At 50.1% G+C, this 24,650-nt stretch overlaps 1 protein-coding gene across 1 annotated transcript; it reads right to left on the bottom strand.

Annotated features, from left to right (window-relative positions):
• EIF4EBP1 (eukaryotic translation initiation factor 4E binding protein 1) lies at positions 1 to 24,364 on the bottom strand. Its single transcript, XM_069573345.1, has 3 exons — positions 24,022 to 24,364; positions 3,019 to 3,198; positions 1 to 460 (listed from the first exon to the last, which is right to left on the bottom strand). The coding sequence occupies exons 1-3, from the start codon at positions 24,164 to 24,166 to the stop codon at positions 429 to 431; spliced, it is 357 nt and encodes a 118-aa protein (XP_069429446.1). The 5' UTR covers positions 24,167 to 24,364; the 3' UTR covers positions 1 to 428.
• Positions 24,365 to 24,650: the final 286 nt, after the last annotated feature.

The following is a 24,650-nucleotide window of genomic DNA, read 5'->3' as shown; positions in this document are numbered from 1 at the left end:
TCTTGGCCCTAGGGCGAAGGTGGCTTTTATTTCCTTTCTCAGGAAGGGAGGGGGTGGGGAGCTTTCCCCACACACCAATCTAAGTTGGGGGGGGTGGGGGGGTGGGCCGTGGGTGCTCCCCCAGAGGAGGGGGCCGGGAGAGCCGGAGGACCATTCAGAAGGCCTCCTCCGTGTCCACTTGCCGACCCTGGGCTGCGGGATGCGCCCGAGGTCACTGCCCTCCAGGTACTAGTTCCTGCAGAGTTGGAGGCACATGGAGGTATGTGCTGGTGTCCACGAAGAAGAAGGGGGAGCAGGGGGCTGGGGTGGCTGGCCCCACGCCCACCGCCTGCCCAAGATGGTCACTTGCATAAGGCCTGGCTGGTGTGGCTTCTCCCAAGAGGGGCCGCTGGGGCCCGGAGGCATGGCTCGCTCTGATGGCTGGCCCTTTAAATGTCCATCTCAAACTGTGACTCTTCACCTGGGGAGAGAAGGGGCAGAGGACCAGGTGAGCCATGGGCAAATGGTACGGCCGAACCTTCGAGAGGCCGGGAGGGGGTGCTGTTTCCCGTTCTGTCGTTCCAACAGGGAGAGCAGGGGCCAGGGGCATGCCACCGAGGATAGCGGACAGAGGGCAGGCCCAGGAATTCCCAAGCCACACGTCCAGCTGTGCTCGCTCCCCCGATCCCAGAGCAGAGACCACGTCTCCCCACTGGACAGCTGACAGCCCTGTGTTCTGGATCACTTGTATTTTCTTTAACAAGAGTGAATGGCTCCTTGTGATTTGAAATGAATATAATTTCACAGACACATACTCCTTAAAACATAAAACCTTTCTGAGCACGTGTCCCAACTTCTGGGTTAGGACATGGTACCGTAACCTCCTCTGCCTACACCTGATTCCCCAGAGAAGAGCCTGACCCTGCAATACAGTAGCTATTTGGGGAATTCAGCTGCTCACTGCTGTCGCCCATCTCTCACCATTAGAATTTCCAAGTAATTCACACAGCGGCACATTGTTTTCCTTTTTAATGAAACTGCCTTGTGCCTGACCTCCTGGCCAAGGCTGCTCCAAGGTTCTGGAGGGCAGAAGGCCTGCTCTGACCCCCTATGGGGGAACAACCGCCCTTGACTTCTGGTTATGTTGACACAAATATGCGTGTCCAAGGGCAGGAGCCTTGGTTTCTTACATCCAGTGAAGCAACATGGAAAACCACGTGCCTCCTCCTTCAGCCCACCCCATTCCAACAACCGTGTGGCCTATGAGGCTGCCACGGTGGGGTCAGAGCCTTTGTTGTGGGCCAGTACGGCTTGAGAGGCTGGGAGGGGCGAGGGTATGCAAGTGCAGGCGGTGGACAGCCTTCAGGTTGTGTTGACAGCCGCCATCCGCAACGGCCAGTCTGGTTTAAGGGGAAAGAGGAGTGGAGCACCAACCACACGACTCTGTCCATCCTTCTGTCCTTTTAAAAAATACTGGTCTCTTTATTTTTGGCTGTGCTGGGTCTGGGTTGCTGCTCGCGCTTCCTCTAGTTGCGGCCAGTGGGGGCTCCTCTCTAGCGGCAGGGCTCACGCTTGTCTCTCCAGTGGCTTCTCCTGTTGCGGCTCTGCGCGCACGGGCTTCCGGAGCTAAAGCACGTGGGGGCATTAGCTGCGGTTCCTGGGCTCTAGAGCACAGGCTCCCTAGTTGGGGGTTCATGGGCTTACTTGTTCTGAGACATGTGGGACCCTCCCAGGCCATGGATCAAGCCGGGTGTCCTGCATTGGCAGGCAGGGTGTCTACCACTGAGCCACCAGGGAAGCCCTGTGCATCACTTATCACAGAGCAGGGAACCTCACTGCTTGGGCCGTCCTTCCTGCTGGGCTCTGTGGGTCCGTGTCCACCTCTCTTTTGCCCATGGATCTCCAAGTGCGGCCCGCTCTGGGAGGTGGGGCTCCTGACTTCTTGATGAACCACAGCCTGCAGGCCCCAGGGAGCTGGGTTCCATGCTGTCAGCAAGACCAGCCAAGCTCGAGGGCCCAGCTGCTTCCTGTCTGGGCTTGGTTGCTGCCTTCAGGTGAAGGGTTAGCAGCTTCCAGGCTCTGCCAGTGCTTATGGTCCCTCCTCCCACCAGCAAGAGCTCAGATACTCTGGCCAGCGGGTCCCTGATGCTTGAAGATGGTATTCAAGCACCTCTGCGGGGGTGGCTGCTCTGATTGATGGTGGGTGGGGGGGGGGGGGGGAGGAAGGACCCAGCCTCCCCTTGTCCACTACAGAAACAACTGGTTGCACTGTTTCCACGGCCTGATCCACTAGGACACCTGACATCCCTGTCGCCTTTCTGATTCCGCTGCTGCTGCTGTTGCTGCTGCTGCTGCTGCTGCTGCTAAGTCATGTCCGACTCTGTGCGACCCCATAGATTGCAGCCCAACAGGCTCCTCTGTCCCTGGGATTCTCCAGGCAAGAACACTGGAGTGGGTTGCCATGTCCTTCTCCAATGCATGAAAGTAAAAAGTCAAAGTGAAGTTGCTCAGTCGTGTCCGACTCTTAGCGACCCCATGGACTGTAGCCTACCAGGCTCCTCCATCCACGGGATTCTCCAGGCAAGAGTACTGGAATGGGGTGCCATTGCCTTCTCCTCTGATCCCGAAGACGTGTAATTTCCTAGAGGGCAAGGACACTGTGCTTTTGATAAGCAGCTTCCTGCACAAAAACATCCTGGGTGTGTTCCAAATTGCTGCAGACACACAGAAATGCCTCAGGGACAATTGTATAAAGGTTATCCAAGGGCTTATGAAAGCGGCCGCCTGGATGCCATCTCCTTTCAAACAAACTCCCCGCTAATGAGACTATCTGATGAGGCTGAATGGCCTTGCCTGGACTTCCTGGGCCCCTTTCCTGGGGAAAGTGGGTTCCAATGAAAGTGCTGCACCCCAGACCCTTCCCTCGCCCTCTGGACTGCTCCATGGGGCAGGAGGATCCTCGTGCTCCCTGGACCACCCACCCCCACGCCCGCTCTTCCGCTTCCTGGAGGGAGAGCCCAGCCGTTCCCAGCCACTCACCGCCTGCCGGCTTGTCCTCGGGGCTGCTGCGCAGGTGATTCTGGCTGGCTTCCGTGGGGGGCTCATCGCCTGTAGGGCTAGTGACCCCGGGAATGGTGGGCAGGTCCCGCGGGGGCGTCTTGGTCACAGGTGAGTTTCGACACTCCATCAGGAACTTCCGGTCATAGATGATCCTGGTACCTGCAAGGGGGCGGGGACACGGATAAAGCCACAGACAAGGCCCTGGCCTGCTTTTTCCCCGAGGCCCGGCTCCAGCAAAGGTGGCAGGCTTTCCTGCAAAACCCCGGGCGGAGGTGTGAGGCTCACTCACTGCCTCCTGCAGCCCCGGACTCTGCTGTCGCCAAACCGCCCCATCTCCCCGGGGTCAGCGGGTACTCTACGGAGAAAGTTTTTGTGTTTTTTTTTTTAATTTTTGGCAGCACCCTACCAGTGGCTTGTGGTTAATTCCCTGACCCTGCCCCCTGCATTGGAAGGCTGAGTCTTAACCACAGGATCCCCAGAGAAGTCCCCAAAGTGGGTTTTTTATGCGTTTTTCAATTCTGTCCTTACACACCCTTGGGGAATATCCAGCATCTTTTAACTCCATTTGGCAAAGAAGCCAAGAGAAAAGTAAGTGATTTCTGCACCCCACCGCCCCTCTAACCACTCCCCACCAGTTAAATATGAGAACTCCTCCTGTCTGGTCTTTGTGGAAAAGAGTAACAGGGAGCACCCCCAGCTTCACCGCGGCTCTCTCAACTCAGTCCACCTCTGCGGAGACGCCCTGCTCCGCCCAGCATCCGGTTATCCATCCTCTGTTCAGGTGTCACCCGAATTCAGGGTTTCTCCTCAGTCTGCCTTCCATTCCTTTAATTTTCACTCTCCTTTCTCAAGTGTCACCCTAGGGTGAGGGACCACGTCTTACAGAATCATTCACTGACCTTAAGCCTCCCAGGAGCCCTCCTATGAGGGCAGCTGCCTGAGAGATTCCTTAAAAAAAAAAGGAGTGTGTTCTCAAGCACAGGAGCCAGGGAGGAGGCCTGCTGATTCACAAATAACGGTGAGGAGTGAGAAGGTGACTCCCGTTGGGCCCCTGTCTAAATCCTGATCATCTCTGCAGCCCCACTGTGGTCCTAGTAGCATAACACCTCCAGAACATTCGCTAGTGGCTCCCTTCTCCACAAGGAGCAGGCCCCAGGCTCAGCCTTCAACAGGCAGAGGCATCTAGCTAGAATTTAAAACTGTCTTCCTATCATTATGTTCTTTTTATAGCTACTTCTATTTATGGCAAGTGACTGGTTTTCCATATATAGCTGTGATAGCAAACTCCCTTTTAATATATACAACAGGATATAATTGAATATGGTAATGGTACATGTTATATATCACATAACCTGTAATCTACATAATAAAAGCTAGGGAATTCCCTGGCAGTCCAGTGGTTAGGTCTCTGAGCTTTCACTGCCCAGGGGGTGTGGGTTCAATCCCCGGTGAAGTGAAGTGAAGTGAAGTCGCTCAGTCATGTCCGACTCTTTGCGACCCCATAGACTGTAGTGTACCAGGCTCCTCTGTCCATGGGGTTTTCCAGGCAACAGTACTGGAGTGGATTGCCATTTCTCGGTAGGGGAACGAAAGATCCCACAAGTTATGGGGCTCAGCCAAAAAAAAAAAAAAACCAATAGATTTTAAAGGAGAGGTGATACAAAGATAAATATTAAATATATGTACAAGTAGAATGCAAAGTATGATAGACTGCAGAAGAGGGGGAGGGATAATGAGGAGTTTGGGATTAACACATACACACTACTATATAGAAAACAGATAACCAACCAGGACCTACTGTACAGGAAGAGCAATACTCAATGGCTGATAATAACCTACTGCTGTTGTTTAGTCGCTAAGTCCTTTCCGACCCTTATGACCCCATGAACTGTAGCAAGAATGATTTTCCAGGCAAGAATACTGGAGTGGGTTGCCATTTCCTCCTCCAGAGGACAGAGAATCTGAAAAACAATAGATTTAGACATATGTATAATTCAATTACTCTGCAGTATTCCTGAAACTTAATATTCAGTCCTGAATATTCATTGGAAGGACTGATGCTGAAGCTGAAACTCCAATATTTTGGCTACCTGATGCGAAGAACTGACTCATTCAAAAAGACCCTGATGCTGGGAAAGATTGAAGGTGGGAGGAGAAGGGGATGACAGAGGATGAGATGGTTGGATGGCGTCACCGGCTCAATGGACATGAGTTTGAGTAAGCTCCAGGAGTTGGTGATGGACAGGGAGGCCTGGCATGCTGCAGTCCATGGGGTCGCAAAGAGTCGGACACGACTGAGCAACTTAACAGGAGCCAGCGTGAGGAATTCCACCCGTGACAAGGTCATTCGGCAGAGCTCTGATGGCAAAGCTAATCAGACCTCAGGTTTTCCCCCTGGAATTTCCTGAGTATCCACCCCCCAAAAATAAGAATCTGCCTGCTTTTCCACTCTTCTGACATTCTCTGGAAAAAGTCAATTCAGGGCTTTAGTCTTCTGCATTTGAAAGAGTGTTTCAATCCAAAAACCCCTCTGATGGCTTTCTAGCCTGCCTGCAGGACTCGCACAGCTGCGCATGTGATTGTTTGAGGCCTCCTGACCGCAGGAGGCACAGGAAGCTTAAACATCCTAGGAATGTAGGGGCTTCCGAGGAGTCAAAGTCACTAGAATAGGACTGATTAAAAGTTTCATTTGTTGAGCCAATACTTGCTGCCAAATTTTCATATCCTTTATTTTTAGATATAGTTGGTATATAGAAAAACAAGTAGTAGACCTGGTATTAGCAACATTAGATCTTTGAGTTAAGTACCTTCTTTGTTATAACCCACTGCGCCTTTGTTCTATAGAGATGTAACTTTAGTGCTTTAAGGAGATGCAGATTAAAGAAAAACACTTAGGGGAAACGGAATTAACATTCATTAAGGAAGAGAGCCAAAGAGAGTTAACAAGCCTCTTGGCCAGAAGATAATGTAAATCACCTGAGACCTTTTGCATACAAAAAGATATACAGAAAGAGTCTGGGCTGCTAACGCTACATAATTTTGTATTACCCATTGATCTCTATGTATAATCAAAAGTATAAAAGGCCTTGAAGGCCATTAGAAGGAGAGCCAGTCGCTGGACTGGTTTCCCCCGTGTCTCCTCTTTACTCTAATTTCAGGCTGAATTCCCATCTGGGACGTGGAGGCTCACTATGTCTACTTACTTGTCCCGGCTTTTAAGATCCGCAAGAGAGAGAGCCCAAGGCGGGGCACTCTTCGATATTCAAACAGGCGCTGGCGGCCTAATGTAGATGGTGCAAGCTCCTTGTCTGGAACTTTGTTGGTTTTCCACGTAACCCAAGTTAATCAGCCTCTTCTCTCCACTTAATTTTCCTACTACACTATTTCTTCCTAATCTAATCTTATATTAATAAATGAATAAGTTTTCCTCGCCAACTCCGTCCACCCTTCGAATTCCCTGGATCCACTGGGGCTGGACCCCGGCAGCAACTGAACTGAACTACCTGAAACTAACACAATCAACTATACATCAATTAAAAAATGAAGACTATAGGAGGATGGTGAATGGCCTCAGTTTAGAAACCAGGACGCAAGGACTCCAGGAATGCCCATCCTCATCAATAGCTCTGAAATATGTCCCTCATTTAAGGGCTCTGCTGATCGACATTCCAACAGCTGACATTCGTTTCTCGATGTTGAGCACTGCCTGTCTACTAACCCCGGAGACAGGAGAGAGATGGATGGGCTTGCATCTCTGAGCTCTGATGTGAGTTAAGATTGGGCTCCTGGTGCCGAGGAGGACCCATGATGCTGAAGAGCAGGGGTTGGTGAGAGAGACCCAAGGATGAACTTTGCCTCCTTGCTCATGTTGGCCTGGTCTAACCTCGGCCTGGGCCAGGCAGCCACCTGGGCTTGCTCTCCTGGTCTGGAGCAAATAATGCTGAGGTTGGCAGCCCTGCCCCTCATCACCAGGAGGACTACAGTTCAGAGCTCATGTTTTTAAGGGGGAGGGGTGGACAGCAAAGGACACAGACCTGGGGCTGTATTTTAGGCCCTGCTACCAACCAGCGCTCTCTGGTGGCTCAGATAGAATCCACCTGCAGTGCAGGAGACCCGAGTTCTATCCCTGGGTCAGGAACGTCCCCTGGAGAAGGAAATGGCAACCTACTCCAGCATTCTTGCCTGAAGAATCCCATGGACAGTGGAGCCTGGTGGGCTACAGTCCATGGGGTGGCAGAGTCCGACACAACTGAGAGACTATCACTTTTACTAACCAGCCGGGCAGCCCTGTGCCCCTTCCACCTTTGGGCCTCATCTGTAAGGGCAGTTTCCTCACCTGTAGCATGAAGGGCTGGGTGCCGACATGCCCAGCGGGCTCCAAATGGACAGCAGCAGTGCCCTCTCTGGAGGGAGGGCATCCTGGCTTCAGAGATGGGCCCATTTTTCTCTGTTTCTTAGTCATCGTGGCGTGGGCACCCTACCCCCTTATCTCCTTCCCACCGGCCACCTTGGCATTTAAAAAAATTTTAGTTATTTTTATTGAAGTATAGTTGACTTACTATACTGTGTTAGTTTCTGGTGTCCAGCAGAGTGATTCAGTAATATATGTATTTCTGAATATATATCATGTGCCTCATATTTTTTCCCATTATGGTTTATTACAGGTTATTGAAAATAGCTCCTTGTGCTATACAGAAGGACTTTTGTCTGTTTTATGTTGGCTGCACTGCACAGCTTGTGGGATCTAAGTTCTCTAATCAGGGATGGAACACTGGCCCTCGGCAGTGAAAGCAGAGTCCTAACCACTGGACCTTCAGGGAATTCCCTGTTTACCTATTTTAAATATACAAATTTGTATCGACTGATCCCAAACTCCTAATACCACCTTGGGTTTTTTTGTTTCTTTGTTCACCACGGCATAGAGCGACTGACCCTATCAGAGCTGAACCTGAGAGCTAGAGATTTAATCATCTCAAAAAAGAATTTGGAGATCAGCAGCTTCTGAGGTTCTTTAAAGGTCACGAGCCCCCAGTGGTTTTATGTTGTTTGTTTTTTTAACAAGTGTGGTAAAACAGAAATAACATAAAACTTAGCATCTGAAGTAATCTTAAATGTACAGCTGAGTTGTTTAAGTACATCCACATTGTCATACAACTCATCTCCGGGCCTGTTTTCATCCTGCCAAACTAAAACTCCATCCAGGAAACAAGACCACTCTGCTTCCGTCTGAATTGGACTGCTCTGTTGAGTTAGTCACTGAGTCGTGTCCGACTCTTTGCGACCCCATGGACTGTAGCCCTCCAGGCTCTTCTGTCCATGGAATTCTCTGGGCAAGATATACTGGAATGGGGTTGCCATTCCCTTCTCCAGGGTATCCTCTCAACCCACGGATGGAACCTGGGTCTCCTACATTGCAGGCAGATTCTTTACCATTTGAGCCACCAGGGAAGCCTGGACTGCTCTAGGTATGTCATGTAAGTGGAATCTTATAGTATTTGTCTTCTTGCAATTGGTTTGTTTCACTTAGCATAATGTCCTCAAGGTTCATCTACATGGCTGGACTCTATGTGGGAATTTCCTTCCATTTAAAGCTGAATAATATTCCATCGTGGGCTTCCCTGGTGGCTCAGTGGTAAAGAATCTGCCTGCCAATGCAGGAGACTCGAGTTCAGTCCCTGGCTAGAGAAGATCCCCTAGAGAAGGAAATGGCAACCCACTACAGTATTCTTGCCTGGGAAATCCTATGGACAGAGGAGCCTGGCGGGCTACAGTCTGTGGGGTTGCAAGAGTCGGACATGACTTAGTGACTAAACAACAATATTCCAGTGTATGGATATACCAATTTTGTTTACCCACAGACATTCAGGTTACATCCACCTTTTCGTTATTGTGAATCATGCTACTAGTGTGCAAATATCTTGATAATCTCCTTTCAATTCTTTGGGGTACATACACTGAAGTGGCCCCCAGAATTTTAAAAATCAGTAATTACACTTAAAAGAGAAAAAGAAATAGCCTCTGCACCCTCTATCCTATGGCTAGGGCACTTATTTAAAATAAAAATCCTCACAATCTAAATGCCGGTAGGGGTGGCACCTTAAACACCCACCCCTGGACTTCCCTGGTGGTCCAGTGACTAAGGAAGATTGCACTCTGAGCGTAGGGGGCCAGGGTTCGATCCCTGTTCAGGGAACTAGATCCCATATGCTGCATCTGAAAGGTCCTGCATGCCACAATTAAGACCCAGCACAGCCTAATAAATAATATATATTAAAAAAAAAAATACCCACCATCAGAGTAATTCAGCCAGAGAGGGAGGGTGTGTGTGTGGGATAGACAAAGGGGTAAACAGTGGTGTCCAGAAAGTAAGCTGACAAGGCACCAAGCCTGGGATAAGACCACAAAGTCACCACTGACTGGCTAATTTGGGGCCTGTGAGGAATAGAAGCTGGAGATGGAACCGCTTTGGCTTTTTAACTCTTTCTTCTTCTAAGCCTTCATGGGACCCACCTCCGTGGCCAGTGATCTGGGAATTCCCAAAGCCTCCCACAGATGAGGCAAACCTAACAAAACATACACAGGCCTGTATTGTTGAAAATAGGGAACCCCTGGCTGACGAGACTGCAGCGCAGCCCCGGAGCTGGGACCTGGCCTGCACATGGGGACAGGAAGTGGGGACCAGCAGGGATGCTGAGGACCCTATGAGGCTGAACAGTGGCGGCCGGGGGTGCTGGTCTGCTGTGGTCCTCTGGGGCACATGGGTGTCACACTAGGCGGCCCCCCATAACACTCTTTAGCTGAGGACCCACTTCCTCTCCATGCAAGGGAAAACAAGCCCCCTCTACAAGGTGTCTATGCGAGCTTCTGAGGATCTGGGCAGCTTCCAGGAGGCAGAAACAAGACGGGTTCTTCCTTCTGCTTCTCTTACAAGTCATACAAAACACCAAGAACTAGAAACAGAAGCACCTGTGCCCACCTGGATGCCAACGGGGCTCCGACTGTTCTCCACATCACGATATACGAAGACAGAAAGTGAATGGAGGAATGGCTCTTTTTTCCCCCTTTCCTCTTTTTTTTTATGAGGGGGGCCTCCCTCTGTGGCATGTGGGATCTTAGTTCCCCAACCAGGGGATGGAACCCAGGTCCCCTGCAGTGGAAGCACAGAGTCTTAATCACTGGACCACCAGGGAAGTCCCAGGAATGGTTCTAACAGGGAGGAAAAGGGGGACAGCTAAAGGTAGGAAGGTGGCGATCGAGGTTTTAACAGCAAGCAAGCAAACCCAGGAAGTTTCGGGAATTAGAGGCATCAAGGAAAAGGGGGCTGGGGACTGAGAACAGGGACAGGTGCCACCCGTCTGTCACCCAAGAGGAGGCCAGGCAGGCAAAATAAGCTGACCTCCTGAATGGTGGCATCAAACCCTTTGCACTCCTCTGCTTCAGAATAAAGAGCAAAGATAAAGACCTACAGAGACAGATTTGGGGAGGGGGTTGTCTCACATGAAAAAAAAAAAGCAAACCAAATAGCCACTAGATTGAACGCTTTGGTCTCTGGAACAGACAAGGGGCTTCTGGCCAGCTCTTGAGCAACTCCTCACTCTTAAATAATAAAGGGAGCAGAAGACAAAAAGATAACCAATTAGAGACAGTACCCAAATCCTGGATAAAAGGAAATCAAGAAAAAGAGACAAGAGAACTTGTTCAAAAGAACTACTTGAAAGATCAAAAGAATTAATTAAATACAAAAAAAAAAAAGAAAGAAAAGATACTTTTGGTGAATTGAGAGAGATGAGTCTTAAAAGACTACTTGACTATGCAGTGCAATGAATTAAAAAAACCACCAGCTTAAGATTCACTGTAAATCAGGAAATCTTCCAGAAAGGGTTGAAAGACAACAGGTGCCCACTGAGGATTGGGAGTAAGAATATATCAAATTTTTCAACGGTTACATGGAAAGCCTGAAGACAGTGGGTCAAATGCCTTCACTATCCTGGGGCAAAAGTCATCCTGACCTAGTTTTATACCCAGCCAAACGATGAGCAGGGATTGAACCCTGGCCCCCTGAGCTCAGAGTGCAGTCTTAGTCACTGGACCACCAGGGAAGTCCAGGGGTGGGTGTTTAAGCTGCCATCCCTACCGGCATTTAGATTATGGATTGTATTAGCTCAAATGAGGATTTTTATTTTTAAATAAGTGCCGTAGCCATAGGATAGAGGGTGCAGAGCCTGGCAGTCTGCAGTCAATGGGGTCGCTAACCAAATAGAAGGAGAACAGAGCCATCTGCAGAAAGTGCCAGGAAGATGGAGTCTATAAAATCACAGAAAGAGCAGAGGCTCCTGAGAATCCCATGCCCGCAGCTGTGTGGCAGGTCCCGAGTCACCGAACTGCTCAGAAAAGAGGGAAAATGTATGGAGAAATGCAGAGGTCTGACTGTGAAACCATACTGAGAGGCACTTCAGAGGGGCTGGCGGGTATGGGAAGACTCACCTGAATGAAAACTAAGCACATTTTATTTTTTTATAGTTACACTTTTCAAAATTGCTCTTTTAGATTTAATTAACACGTTGTATTAGTTTCAGGTGTACAGCAAAGTGATTCACATGTATCTCTTCTTTTTTAAATTCTTTTCCCATTAAGGTTATTGCAGAATATTGAGACTATTACAGACTACTGTAGAAAGAGGGCGGCAGAGGATGAAATGGTTGGATAGCATCACTGAGTCAATGGATATGAACTTGGGCAAACTCCACAAAATAACGAGGGACAGGGAAGCCTAGCATACTGCAGCCTATCGGGTCAAAAAGAGTCACACATGACTTAGTGACTGAACAAGACTGTTGAGCAGAGTTCCATGATTTCAGGATTTGGGTACTGAGCATATTTTAAAGTAAAGAAATTAGTAATTCTACTTAAAAAAAAATAAGGTAAATAATGGAAATGCTATCACTAAAATCTACATGGCTCATCAAGAATCATAGTATTAAAAACAATAAATAGGTAATTAGAAGCAACCTGTGTCCATCAACAGATGAATGGATAAAGAAAATGTGAAATACATATACACAATGGAATACTACTCAGCCATAAAAAAGAATGAAACTTTTGCCATTGGCAACAATGTGGATAGATCTGTATTATGCTTAGTGAAACAAATCAGAGAGAAAAACAAATATTCTGTAATTGCTTATGTGTGGAATCTAAAAATAAAACAAACAAATGAATATAACAGCACAGAAACAAACTCACAGATAACAGAACAAACCTGTGGTTACCAATGGGGAGAGGGAAGGGGGCAAGGCAGCGGTAGAGGATTAATAGGTATGAATTACTATGTATAAAATAAGCTACAATAAGGATATATTGCACAACATTGGGAAACATAGCTATTATTTTGTAATAACTTTATTATTTTTTATTATTTTGTAATAACTTTAAATGTAGCATGATCTATAAAAATATTGGGTCAGTATATTTTAAACTGTATAATGTTACAAATATCCATTCATATTTCTTCAGGAATCCTGTCTGATCCCTTGAATCTAGTTGTCACCTCCACTGTATAATCATAAGTGATTTGATTTAGGTTATACCTGAATGGCCTAATGGTTTTCCCTGCTTCAATTTAAGTCTGAATTTTGCAATAAGGAGTTCATGATCTGAGCCACAGTCAGTTCCAAGTCTTGTTTTTGTGGACTGCGTAGAGATTCTCCATCTGGAGAAGACTCTAAAGAGTCCCTTGGACTGCAAGGAGATCAAACCAGACCATCCTAAAGGAAATCAATCCTGAATATTCACTGGAAGGACTGATGCTGAAGCTGCAATACTTTGACCACCTGATGCAAAGAACTGACTCATTGGAAAAGACCCTGATGTTGGGAAAGATTGAAGGCAGGTGAAGAAGGGGATGACAGAGGATGAGATAGTTAGATGACATCATTGACTCAATGGACATGAGTTTGAGCAAGCTCCGTGAGATGGTGAAGGACAGGGAGGCCTGGCAGGCTGCAGCCCATGGGGTCGCAGAGTCAGACGACTGAGCGCGCAGGCGCGCACATGCGCATACACACACACGCGCACACACACAACTTTGACTTTAAAAAAAGAACTAAGGGACAGGTTAAATAAACTATGGATCAGACCCACAGTGCAGTGCAGGTACTACTTGGGATAAAGTGTACACTGTCTGGGCTTTCTCTGTGGCTCAGTTGGCAAAGAACCCGCCTGCAATGCAGGAATCCTGGGTTTGATCCCTGGATTGGGAAGAGCTCCTGGAGAAGGAAATAGCAACCCACTCCAGTGTTCTTGCCTGGAAAATTCCACGGACAGAGGAGCCTGGCAGGCTGCAGTCCATGGGGTCACAATGAGTTGGACACGAATGACTAAACCACCACCACACTGGCCACAAAAAAAAAAAAATCACACCTGTATTTTTTGTTTACTTATCTCTGGGGGTGAGATAAGGATTAAAGCAAGGAATACACCTTTTATACTGAATAATTTTAAAATAAAAAAATACAAGGATCTGTGTGTTAGTTGCTCAGTCATGTCTGACTCTTTGACATGTAATAAAAATACAGGGATAGTAAACAAATAAATAAGGATATAGGGTCAGAATCTCCTTTCCTAGTAAGTCAAGTTAAAACTGCCATGGTTGGAACAAGACAGATTCCCCATGTCCTGAAGGCTCTCTGCTGGGCTGGGGAAAGAGTGGTGAGCTCACCCTTCTAGCATCTCCAGGCCACGTGCACCAGCCCCGTCCATGCTAGACTCCAGGAACTGTATTCAAGGATCAGGACAAGCATTAACACCCACCCACACAACTGCCAACCTTTGCTCAATCACATGCCCTGAGAGTAGGGGTGATGGGTCATATATTCCCTTACTGAACCCCTCTGGACCACAGCAAGCCAGGTGTGACAGATGCAAGGGACCATTAGATACAGGAACAGCCCCCTGATCTATACACGCTTAGTCGGAGAAAAACCTGGAAACAAGTATGTGGAGTCTAGAGACATAGATGGGGACTACAGAGGGGAAGGGAGAGGTCTACCCCGTGTGTACCACTGGCAACAGGGGATCCAAGCCCCCGACTCTTATCTCAAGCCGGAAGCATCCTTGTCAACCCCAGTTCTGCACTGACCCAGAGTGGGGGGTGGTCCTTGGATGATCCAGACGGGAGGGACTATAAGCGCAGAGCCAGGGAATCCAGAAACTGCCTCCCACAGGGTGGGGGCAGAAGAGAGATGAACCTCGCCCCCAACTCTTCCAAACACTTGTGTAGCTGAGATCCCACTGGGTTCTGAGTTCAAGGGTGTGTCTCGAACTACATGTAGAGAATAGCTGAGGCTGTCTTCCAACTGGAAGCCCATGTAAATGCATCACCCTGAGTCCAGCTGGCTGCCAGAGTTCCCAGCTACGGAGAGAGGGGGGTGGGGACAACATAATGGGGGCGAGGTGTGAATGCCTGCTGTTCTTATTACAGCCTAGTGGTTAGAAGCCCAGCTCTCCTGCTTGTTGGTTCTATCCACTCTGGGCATTATTACTCCATGTTTCTGTGCCCTGATTTCTTCTTTCTCTTTTATTTATTTATTGGCTGCGTCAGGTCTTAGGTGAGGCACGAGGGCTCAGTAGTTGTGCATGTGAGCTTAGCTGCCCCTTGAAGTGTGGGATCTTAAGTTTCCCAACCAGGGTTAGAATCTGCATCCCTTTCACTGGAAATTCTTGACCACTGGCCCATCAGAGAAGTCCTCGTGATTCGATCTCTTCCCCTGAAGAATGGGGGTGATGGTGATGATGGCAGGTCAAGCCTCCCGGGGTCACGACGTGGGTCAGCACCGTGGCTCACACAAAGTCAGCCCGAAACAAGCAAGTTCTCGGCATTGCCACGACCAGTGTGACTTCGGTTATATGGAGGTAAAAAAAAAAAAGCTGGGATAAACAAGAGGGGAGGTAAGAACCCTGAAAAGAGACTTGGAGAGAAGGGGGTGGGGTTGGGGGGGGAGGGTAAGGGCATTCTCCCTCCTGTTTTGGTCCACAAAGAAACAGGCTTCAAGCACCACCATGAGCTGTGGCATGTTCTGTAATCAGTGTCATCTGGGATTTTACATTCCAGGTATGCACCAAATGCAAGATTTGTATTTTTTCTTCAGGCAGGCTTTAGGGGTGAGGACAGCTTGCTTGAACATATAAAGCAAGGCACACATGCCCCGGGGTCTGGTTTCCTCGCCTGTAAACAAGGACTTGTTCTGGGCTCATTCAAACTATTTTTAAAGCCCCAACCCTAGGCCAGGCTTTAGAGATAATCTCTCGGGTGCGTTCCAGCTCTGATACCAACCATTTATTTTTAGGATCCCCTTGTGGGCAGGTGCTTTTAAATTGAAAGTAGTGAAACTAGCTTGGGGACGGGAAGCAGCAGTTCTGGGCTCAAAATTGGATGTGACATTGCACCAGCCCTCACCTCCGAGTCCCAGTTCTTCACTCGGTGAGCATAAAAGCCTCACAGGAGTGTCAGGCTGTGAAAATCGTAGCGCCATGTGAGCCCTGCCTGCCACAGCCTGACCTGCTAGGTCGCCGTGGACCCCCATGAAGGAGACACCTTATTCTGAATTCACAGGCAGGAAACAGGTTCAGAAAGGCCAGCCCCTTGCAGCCATCCCAAGATAGACCCAGCCTGTCTCGCCTCCCACCCCAAAGACCAGCCTCCGTTTACAATGAGCCAGGCAGCCTGGGCCCCCGTGCCAGCCAGCTCTGGCCAAGGGGAAGCCACCAGGGTCTTCAGATTTCTGCCTCCTCTTCCGCCTGTTTGAGGACAGGATGTTCCCCGGGAGGGAGGCCTCCTACATTCCTCCTCCATCTCCCTGCGGGAGGCCCAGAGGCGGCTGGATGCGGCTCCTGTAAGTTGAGACGCTGGTCCCGCTTTCTTCCCAGGCCTCCGCTGGCAGGAACGCACCTCCCAGGGGCCGAGGACGTGAGGCCCAGCAAGAGTACAAGCACGGAATTCCTAGAACTGCTGTTCCACTTCCAGGGGCGGGAAAGCATTTCATAACAGGGTCAGACAGAGGGCTGAACGCCTGTGCTGGGACGCGGGCCAGTCGCCCGGGAGAAACCCATTGGAACGAGCATACGCTCAGCTCAGCAGCAGTGCCCGGCTGTTTCTTGCAGGACTGTCTGCCTGGCAAACCCAGCTGACTGGCCGAGGAGTGGGGGTTGGGGGGAGTAGCTTGGTAAAGAAGCAGAGCTCACTCACTCCAAGACTGCCCTTCCCCTCCCACCCTGCCAGCTCTCCGGGGAGAACCAAGACCCCTACAATCCTCAGACTTCCCTGATGGTCTAGTGACTAAGACTCCAGGCTCCTAATGCAGGGGACCCGGGTTCCATCCCTGGTCAGAGAACTAGATCTCGCAACTAAGACCTGCCACAACCAGATAAATAAATATTAAAAAAAAAAATAATAACCCCCCAACCCCTGAACAAAGACCCTTTAGGCGTCTTATGAAGGCCCTGGAGTAATAAAGGGACCATCAGCCAGTGGCAAATGGCCCTTCCTTCAGGTCCCATGAGGGAACAGGCAGGCTGATTTGAAAATTAAGCAGAAGGGACAAAGTTTCTCCGGAGACAGAACAAAACAGCTGACCGACTTCTAAGGCTGGCCAAGCTCCTCCCCTTTCCCTCTGCACCTGGCATAGCCAAGTAAGGCTGCCCCCTGAAATGCACTACCAACAGTGAGTGCCCTTCTGAAATACACCACCCCCCTTGCTGCTGGAAAGTGAAGGAGTCCTGCTTTTTTGTGTGAATGGCATGCCCCCAAATTCACATGCTGAAGCCCTAACTCCTAGTACCTCAATGTAACTGTATTTGGAGATAAGGTCTCTTAACCAGGCTATTATGTGAAAATGAGACCGTTAGGGTGGAGCCCTAAAACAATGTGCTGGTGAGCCATTCTACAGAAGGATCACAACCTCGGAAAGGGGCAGCAGGAGGCGGCCTCTGCAAGCCACGGAGGGGGCCTCAGCAGAAACCAACCTGTCCACACTTGGATCTTGGCCTTCCAGACCAAGAAGAATATAAATTTCTGTTGTTTAAACTACCCGGTCTATGGATTTGGTTACAGGAGATCTATCAAATCCACACAGGCCCACTGTCCCCTTTTGTTTGGAAGAGAGAAGAGGGAAACCCATTTATACTCCTTAAGGCAAGAGACCCAGTTCTGCAGCTGCCACTTCATTGTGCATGTGCTGAGTGTGATCCTGCCCACACCAGCGGTAGTCTCCCTCCCACTCACCTGTGGACCCCTGGGCTCAGACACCTGCCTCTTGCCAGTACTCCAGAAAATCAAAGATGTTCAAATGCAAGTGGTGGGCAGAGGAGGCCATACCTGAAGCCTGGCCATCTGAAGGGGAAACAGGAGGTAGGCTGGGTGGCAGTTAGTACGCGTCACACCAACTGAATATACGACCCAGAGCCCTGGCACCATGTCCACCTATGTGTTTTGCTTTGTGGAGCTGAATAGAAGGGCTTGAAAGCAGGACATGGGATCCATGACTCAATGTTTTCAGGAAGGTGTCCTCTGTTCTTAAACCAATAGTCAATAAACACACAGGCTCGTGATTCCTGTCTCCTACACCTGGCTGGATAAAGCACAAGCTGGCATCAAGACTGCTGGGAGAAATATCAATAACCTCAGATATGCAGATGACACCACCCTTAATGGCAGAAAGTGAAGAGGAACTAAAGCGCTTCTTGATGAAGGTAAAAGGAGAGTGAAAAAGTTGGCTTAAAGCTTAACATTCAAAAAACAAAGATCATGGCATCCAGTCCCATCACTTCACGGCAAATAGATGGGGAAACAATGGAAACACTGAGAGACTTTATTTTCTTGGGCTCCAAAATCACTGCAGATGGTGACTGCAGCAATGAAGTTAAAAGACACTTGCTCCTTGTAAGAAAAGCTATGACCGACCGAGACAGCATATTGAAAAGCCGAGATATTACTTTGCTAACAAACGTCGGTCTAGTCAAAGCTATGGTTTTTCCAGTAGTCATGTGAGAGTTGGACTATAAAGAAGGCTGAGCACCGAAGAATGAGTGCTTTTGTATTGTGGTGTTGGAGAAGACTCTTGAAAGTCCCTTGGACAAACCAGTCAATCCTAAAGGAAATCAATCCTGAATGTTCATTGGAAGGAATGATGCTGAAGCTGAAGCTCCAATACTTTGGCCACCTGATGTGAAGCACCGACTCTTTGGAAAAGACGCTGATGCTGGGAAAGACTGAAGGCAGGAGGGGAGGGGGACGACAGAGGGCACGATGGCTAGATGGCATCAATGACTCAATGGACCTGAGTTTGAGCAAGCTCCAGGAGATGGTGAAGGACATGGAAGTCCTGGCACTCTGCAGTTGCAGAGTTGGACAGGACTGAGTGACTGAACATCAACATCTGGCCCTGGCTCTGCTGGCCACTCAGCAGGACAGGCAGTTAAACCCCCTCAAAGGACTGTCCTTTGAGGCCTGACCCTTGCTGAACATCGTCTCAAAGCATGGCCCACATAAATCCTCCTACCCCTGTTTATACCCAGCTTCTCTCATCAAAGGAGTCATTTCCCTTCTCCTAGAATCTGGGCTAGCCTTGCGGCTTACTCTGACAGACAGAATACTGTGTAGGTGACATACTGTGACTTCTGAATAAAGGCCTTAAGGGGACTTGGAAGCTGCCATGTAAATAACTCATATTCTGAATGGTGTGAGGCCATGAGGACAGAGAGAGAGCCCAACCTTCCAGCTGTCCCCAGCAATACCCAGACAGGTGGCTAAGGCCACCTTGAAACTTCCAGCCCAGGACAATCCAATGGCCAGCTGTATGCAGCCAGATGAGTGGGCTCAGGCAAGATGATCAAAAAATGCCCAATTTGCCCAAAGAATGAAGAGAAATAACAGATTGTTGTGGTGGTGGTTGAAGTTACTAAGTTTGGGGGGTTGCTTGTTACACAGCAGTAGCTAGCTGATACAACCCTGCTCATAGAGACTAGATCTCTGGGTCTAGTATCTGAGCTCTCCCTGTGAACCCTCATGAGCATAGGCAGTGGATTACAAGGCCCATGTCCTAAGCATCCAAATGCCATGGGCAGATGTCACCTATTTCTGCTGAGTCAGCAATACTGGCTGCAAACAAGTCAATGAAGACCATGAATCTCCCAGTGTCTGAGACGTAGGCCCCAACACTGACTAGTTCACTATAAAAAGTCACCTCCTTCCACAGTCTGCTTCATAATAACTTGGAATAATACTGGGATAAGTGGGAAAGTTCAGAGAAAGTTAGCTTCTGCTTCTGGGACATTCCAAGATAAATAGCTATACTTGTAACTAAGAGGACAGAAAAGAAAATTTAAACATTGTTATTAAGCCAGCCCAGACCCAGGCCTAGTAGTAGAGACACTAGGTCACCCTGAGAATACTCTCATCACAGGAGTTTTTCACCCCTCACCTTTTAGACATCTGATGTGGCTGGCCACACCACAAAGATGAGTAAGCCATCTCTGAAAGAACTTCCTGTCTAATCTAGGGAACAAATATGTAAACAAAGACATGTGAATCATTGTTGTGAATCACAAAAGAGGAAGAACGCTGGCATGGATCTCAGTAAAATGAGAAAGTAACATGTTTTTCGTTCATACGTTTGAACACTGAAGAATCAAGAATCTATGTGTATAAATGAACACTTTTCATTCATTTCACCCTGGGAAGCAATCCTTGTTTCAATAATGCTGCCTTTTCCTAACTTGACGTCAAATAAAGTCCCTGACAAGCAAATGCCTCACTACTTTATACCAATAGTCAATATGGCACCATCCTGCTGGCCCTTTCTCCAAATTTGGTAATGAAGGACTTTTTTTTGCTCTTTCAGGAAAAGAACAAACAAACCCCTTTATCAATAATGAGGCCTTGCCACCTTTGAGGATATTGGGGAAAAAAAAAGTAAGGTCTGAAGGCAATTCATATCCAACAGCTGTGTTTACATTGTTAGAATGTAAGGCCAACCACGCTGGCTACTTGGAGTGGGCAAGTCTCATTTAATATCATGTAAGGCTTCCCTGGTGGCTCAGAGGTTAAAGCATCTGCCTGCAATGCGGGAGACGCAGATTCGATCCCTGGGTCGGGAAGATCCTCTGGAGAAGGAAATGGCAACCCACTCCAGTATTCTTGCCTGGAGAATCCCATGGATGGAGAAGCCTGGTGGGCTACAGTCCACGGGTTCGCAAAGAGTCGGACACGACTGAACGACTTCACTTTCACTTTCAAGTTTTCGGGGGTGGGGTGAGTGTCTGTCTAATTACTTTAGATACAACTCTGATGGTTATAATTCTGTTTCGGGTGTGTTCATCTTTCTAGCTCGCAGTGGAAGACCTCGAGGTCACACTTTGTTCCAATGCCATGGCCGTAAGATTAGGAAGGCTATGGGTGCTCTACACCAGGGTCCCTGCCAGTCTTTAATGAAGCACTTAGTATGGAATGTTCTAAATGCTTTAAAAGGAAGCTCGGGTCAGTATAAAGAGACCCATTATAGTTCCTCTTTGCCTTAATGTCAATGTCAAGTTCTCTTGACCTGTAATAAAGAAGCAGTGTAACTGAGGCCTGGGGACACTGGCCACGCTCCGGCTTCAGTGCCCAGCCTACCCTATCCTCTTCCCAGCACTCTCTGTTCCAGCGCCAGACTTGGGAGCTGCCCCAAGGTAAGCTTCCTGGGCGCAGGCTTTGTTTGTCTAACCAAATAGGATGCCAGTAACACCTGCAGTCCTAGCGGCTTACCTCTGATTAACCTTATCCAGACCCAGGGCTTAGGTACGACTACCACCCAAGCCACAACTCCTGTAGCTTTGGGTCAAACATCCAGTAAGGAACTGGGAATGTAGAGGTTGGTGGGGGAAGGGTGGATGAAGGGTTCTGACCCACTCAAAGGTTCTGGTGGTTTAGTGTTACTTAAGACTTTTAAGACTCCACAGATACACAGAATAGACTTGTTGCCAAAGGAAAGGGGTCGGGGTGGGGAAGGTAAGGGTTGGGAGTTTGGGATTAGCAGATTCAAACTGTTATATACAGAATGGATAGACAACAAGGTTCTCCTGTATAGCCAGGGAACTATATTCAATATGATAAACCCCAACAGAGGGACTTCCCTGATGGTCCAGTGGACGCTTCCAAGGAAAGGGGCACAGGCTTCCACTTCCAGGAAAGGGGCACAGGCTCAATCACTCATCAGGAAACTAAGATCCTGCAAGAAGCATGGCACGACCAAAAAAAGGGAAAAAAACAAACACCAAAAAACCTAATGGAAAAGAATATGAAAAAGAATATATAACTGAATCATTTTGCTGTACAGCAGAAATGAACACACTGTCAATCCACTATACTCCAATAAAGTTGGAAAAAACAAAATCATAAGATTCCACAAACTTGAGTGTTCATCAGTGACACTCTCTTAAGTAATTTTCTTACGTAAATCACTCTTCAGTTCTCCAGACATCTAACTTCTTCAGATCAGTGGTTCAGCCTGTGTAGGGTTAATGAGCATGGAAAGCAAACTGGAGTCAGAGGACTGGAGATGGCTCAAGTCATCTGCTCTTATTTTCCCCCAGGACACACACTGCAGAGCCATTCCCAGCAAGAGTGACCAGCGGACAGTTTACTCCAGTAGCTTCTGACACTATCCAACCACGCAGACTCTGCCGAGAGCCTGGCTCTCCAGAGTCTGGTTTAAAGACAGACGCCAAACCCAACCTCAAGAGAAGTTTACCCGGATGGACGCATCACCTTTTTTGTCAGACCACAGAGGAGAGCCTGGTGAGGGCTGTCACATTCCAATTCCTGAGAGCTCGGAGAATAGTCCTTACACCAGTCACTGGGAGCTAGTTAGAAATGTGGAATCTTAGGCCCTACCCCTAACCTACAGAATCAGATGTGGTCCCCAGGTAATTCATGTGCCCCCCAGAAGACTGAGAAACAGCACTCTTGACCGAAGCAGAAGGGGGCCAGGAATGACCTTTACTCATTAGGTCAAGCCCCTCTGCCCAGGCAAAGGGTTGTGTTAAAGTGGGCTTTGGAGGAAGACTCCACACCTTGGTTGTGCAGAGGCAAGCTTGGATTCTCTGGGTTATGGACTGTGAGCTGCGTCTCCCCCGCTGGTCACTAGGCTGGTCACTCTCTAGGCTCCTGGCATTGCTAGCTTCCTTCCAGTTGGCCTCAGAAACTGTTACACTGATGCAGAAGCCCCTTGTCCCTCTCCCAAATGAACACCTTCAAAAGGAGGGAGACTGGCTGAGGTCTGCCCCAAACCGCAATTTTCCAGTACAAAGGGAGAAGTGGAAGAGAGTTTCCCATTAACAGCACCCCGGGCTGTTGCTTCCAAGCTGATCCACCCCATTTGGTATCAAGGGTGCAAAATAGGGCCAGCTAAGCCTTCAGGCCTGAGTCAGTGCCCACCCTGAACAGATGAAGCAGTGGCTCACACCTTCACTGGAGGGGACCCCAAAATTGTCCCGAAAGGTCCCAGTAGACACATCATAGCACAGAAAAAGCGGAGTAGCATGGACTACATAAAGTCCAGCATGGAAAGAGAATCTGAGTCAAAAGAGACAGCAAGAGTCACTGGGAACTTTCCCTTGGATCATTTTTAATAGACGCGGCAGCATTTTTTTCCCCTCTGCGCTTGGCGACTCTTTCTTGTTCAGTTTGGGAAATCGGGTGTTCGATTGGACCGTGGGCACGTGTTTGGGGGCCTCGGTGCCGCGTCTCATAGAAAAAGGCGGCCCCCGCTGTCCAGGAACCACTCAGCTGGCAAACAGCTCGCACGCTGTATGTTTTGAGTGAAACAAAACCTGGGCTTCGGATCTGGCTGTGCTCGCCGGGGGTGGGACAGCTGCCTGAGAAAAGAAGCAAGTGGCCCCCGACGCTGCCAGGCGACAAGGCGGGCAGCCCCGCCCGAGTGCGTGCGTCTCAGCCGGGACGCCAGGATGTGCGGCGCTTTTCTCGAGTAGTTTGGGAAGCGGCAGAGGGCGTAAAGGGAAGGGGAGAAGGGCAGGAGCGGGTGAGGACAGAGTGAGGGAGGGAGCGAAGCGGCGAGCTCGGGGATTTCATCACGCAAACGCGCGGGCAGGTTTCATCAGCACCCAGGCTCCGGAGCTGGGAGCGAATGCCAGGCTCCCGAGGGCAGCGAGAAGCGGGCCCCCACCCGCGCCAGCTCAGCTTCCTCTTCCTCATCCACGCTCCCGGAGGTCACACGGTTCCCTCCCTCCCCTCCCCCCCGGACAGAAGAACGTGTTTTTCTGCATAGCGCGGCTCGCGGCCCCAGGTCCCTGAGCAGAGAACCGCCGCGCGCCTGAAAGAACCATCTGGTCCCCGTGCCGCCGAGGCGCCGCAGGGGCAGGCGAGCACCCTCCGCCCAAAGCTGGGGCTGGGGGTCGGGTGGGGTGGGGGTGGGGGGCCTCGGGAAAGAAGAAGAGTTCTGCAAGGGTCATTGATTCCAACGTCCCATCCCACAAAACCCTTAGCCCGGCCTCTCCGTGGTGCGTGGCCCACCCCGACCCCACCCTATCAGCCTCAGAACTGCCCCCAACACCCGCAAGGGGCAGCACACCTCAGCATGTGGTGGTCTTGGAAGCATGCGTTTGTTTGTGCGTTTGTCGACGATCGGGGGAGTCAGGAGTCTCTCCCAGAAAGAAGAAAACTCCTGGCATTGGCAGACGCTGCAATGGAGTTCGCACCCGATGGCTGGCGATCGCAGGCGACCCCCATGCTCGCTCCCTGCGGCCACCTCCCGGACTCACTGCCTCCCTGATACCCCGTTCCGTTCTTCCCAGTCACCGCGCCCCGGAACTCGGTCGTCCCGTCCAGCTGGCGGCTCCCGAGCACTCCCCGCTCCTGTCAAGTCCAAACTCCCCACCGCCCGCACCCAGAGCCGGGGCGCAGGGGGCCACCTCCCCGGAGCCCGCGCCTACCTCCGGGGGTGGTGCTGAAAAGCGTGCCGCCGGGGGTGGTGCTGTAGTCCCCGGGGGGCAGCTGCACGCCGTCGGCGAGGACCACCCTCCGAGTGGTGGGGATGGCCCGGCTCGGGGTCTGGCTGCAGCTGCTGCCTCCGGACATGGTCTCCCCGAGCGCTGAGCCCGCAGCCGGGGCGTGGCCCTAGAGCCCCTCGGGCCTCGCTCCGCCCTGCCCGAGACCTCCCCTTCCGCCTCTCTGGCAGACGACCCTTGGGATTTGTAGTTCCCGCCGCGCCGCCGCGCCGCCGCGCCTCCCTACCTCTCCCCTCGGCTGCGGGCTCCGGCGCTCCTCGCCCCCAGCGCAGGCTCCCGCTCCCGGGCTGCCGGAGCCTGCGCCCGGCCACAGTTCCTTCCAGATCCCTCGCAGCCATGCCCCTAGTCGTTTCGGGTGCCCGTTGACACGCCGGCAGGGACTGGTCGAATGGGGGTGGTGGTCGCGAGCTTGCCCGGGTTAATGCCTTGCTGCTGGATCCGGGGCGCATCTCAGGCTGTGCGGGGATCCTAGCCCACCCTGGTTAGTTTCAACACTGGGACCTCAGCGGAAGGCCCCCTTCAGTCCGCCCCTGTTCCGCGTTCTAGTTCCTCAG

This window comes from Ovis canadensis, chromosome 26, assembly GCF_042477335.2.
Source record: "Ovis canadensis isolate MfBH-ARS-UI-01 breed Bighorn chromosome 26, ARS-UI_OviCan_v2, whole genome shotgun sequence".
NCBI lineage: Eukaryota > Metazoa > Chordata > Mammalia > Artiodactyla > Bovidae > Ovis > Ovis canadensis.
This window is presented reverse-complemented; position numbering and strand designations above follow the sequence as displayed.

Excerpts from the sequence above, each read along its gene's own strand:
- EIF4EBP1 (XM_069573345.1), bottom strand. The coding sequence starts at position 24,166 with ATGTCCGGAGGCAGCAGCTGCAGCCAGACCCCGAGCCGGGCCATCCCC. Across the intron at positions 3,199-24,021 it reads TTTCAGCACCACCCCCGGAG|GTACCAGGATCATCTATGAC; the intron begins GTAGGCGCGGGC and ends GCCCCCTTGCAG. Across the intron at positions 461-3,018 it reads CGAGGACAAGCCGGCAGGCG|GTGAAGAGTCACAGTTTGAG; the intron begins GTGAGTGGCTGG and ends TTCTCTCCCCAG.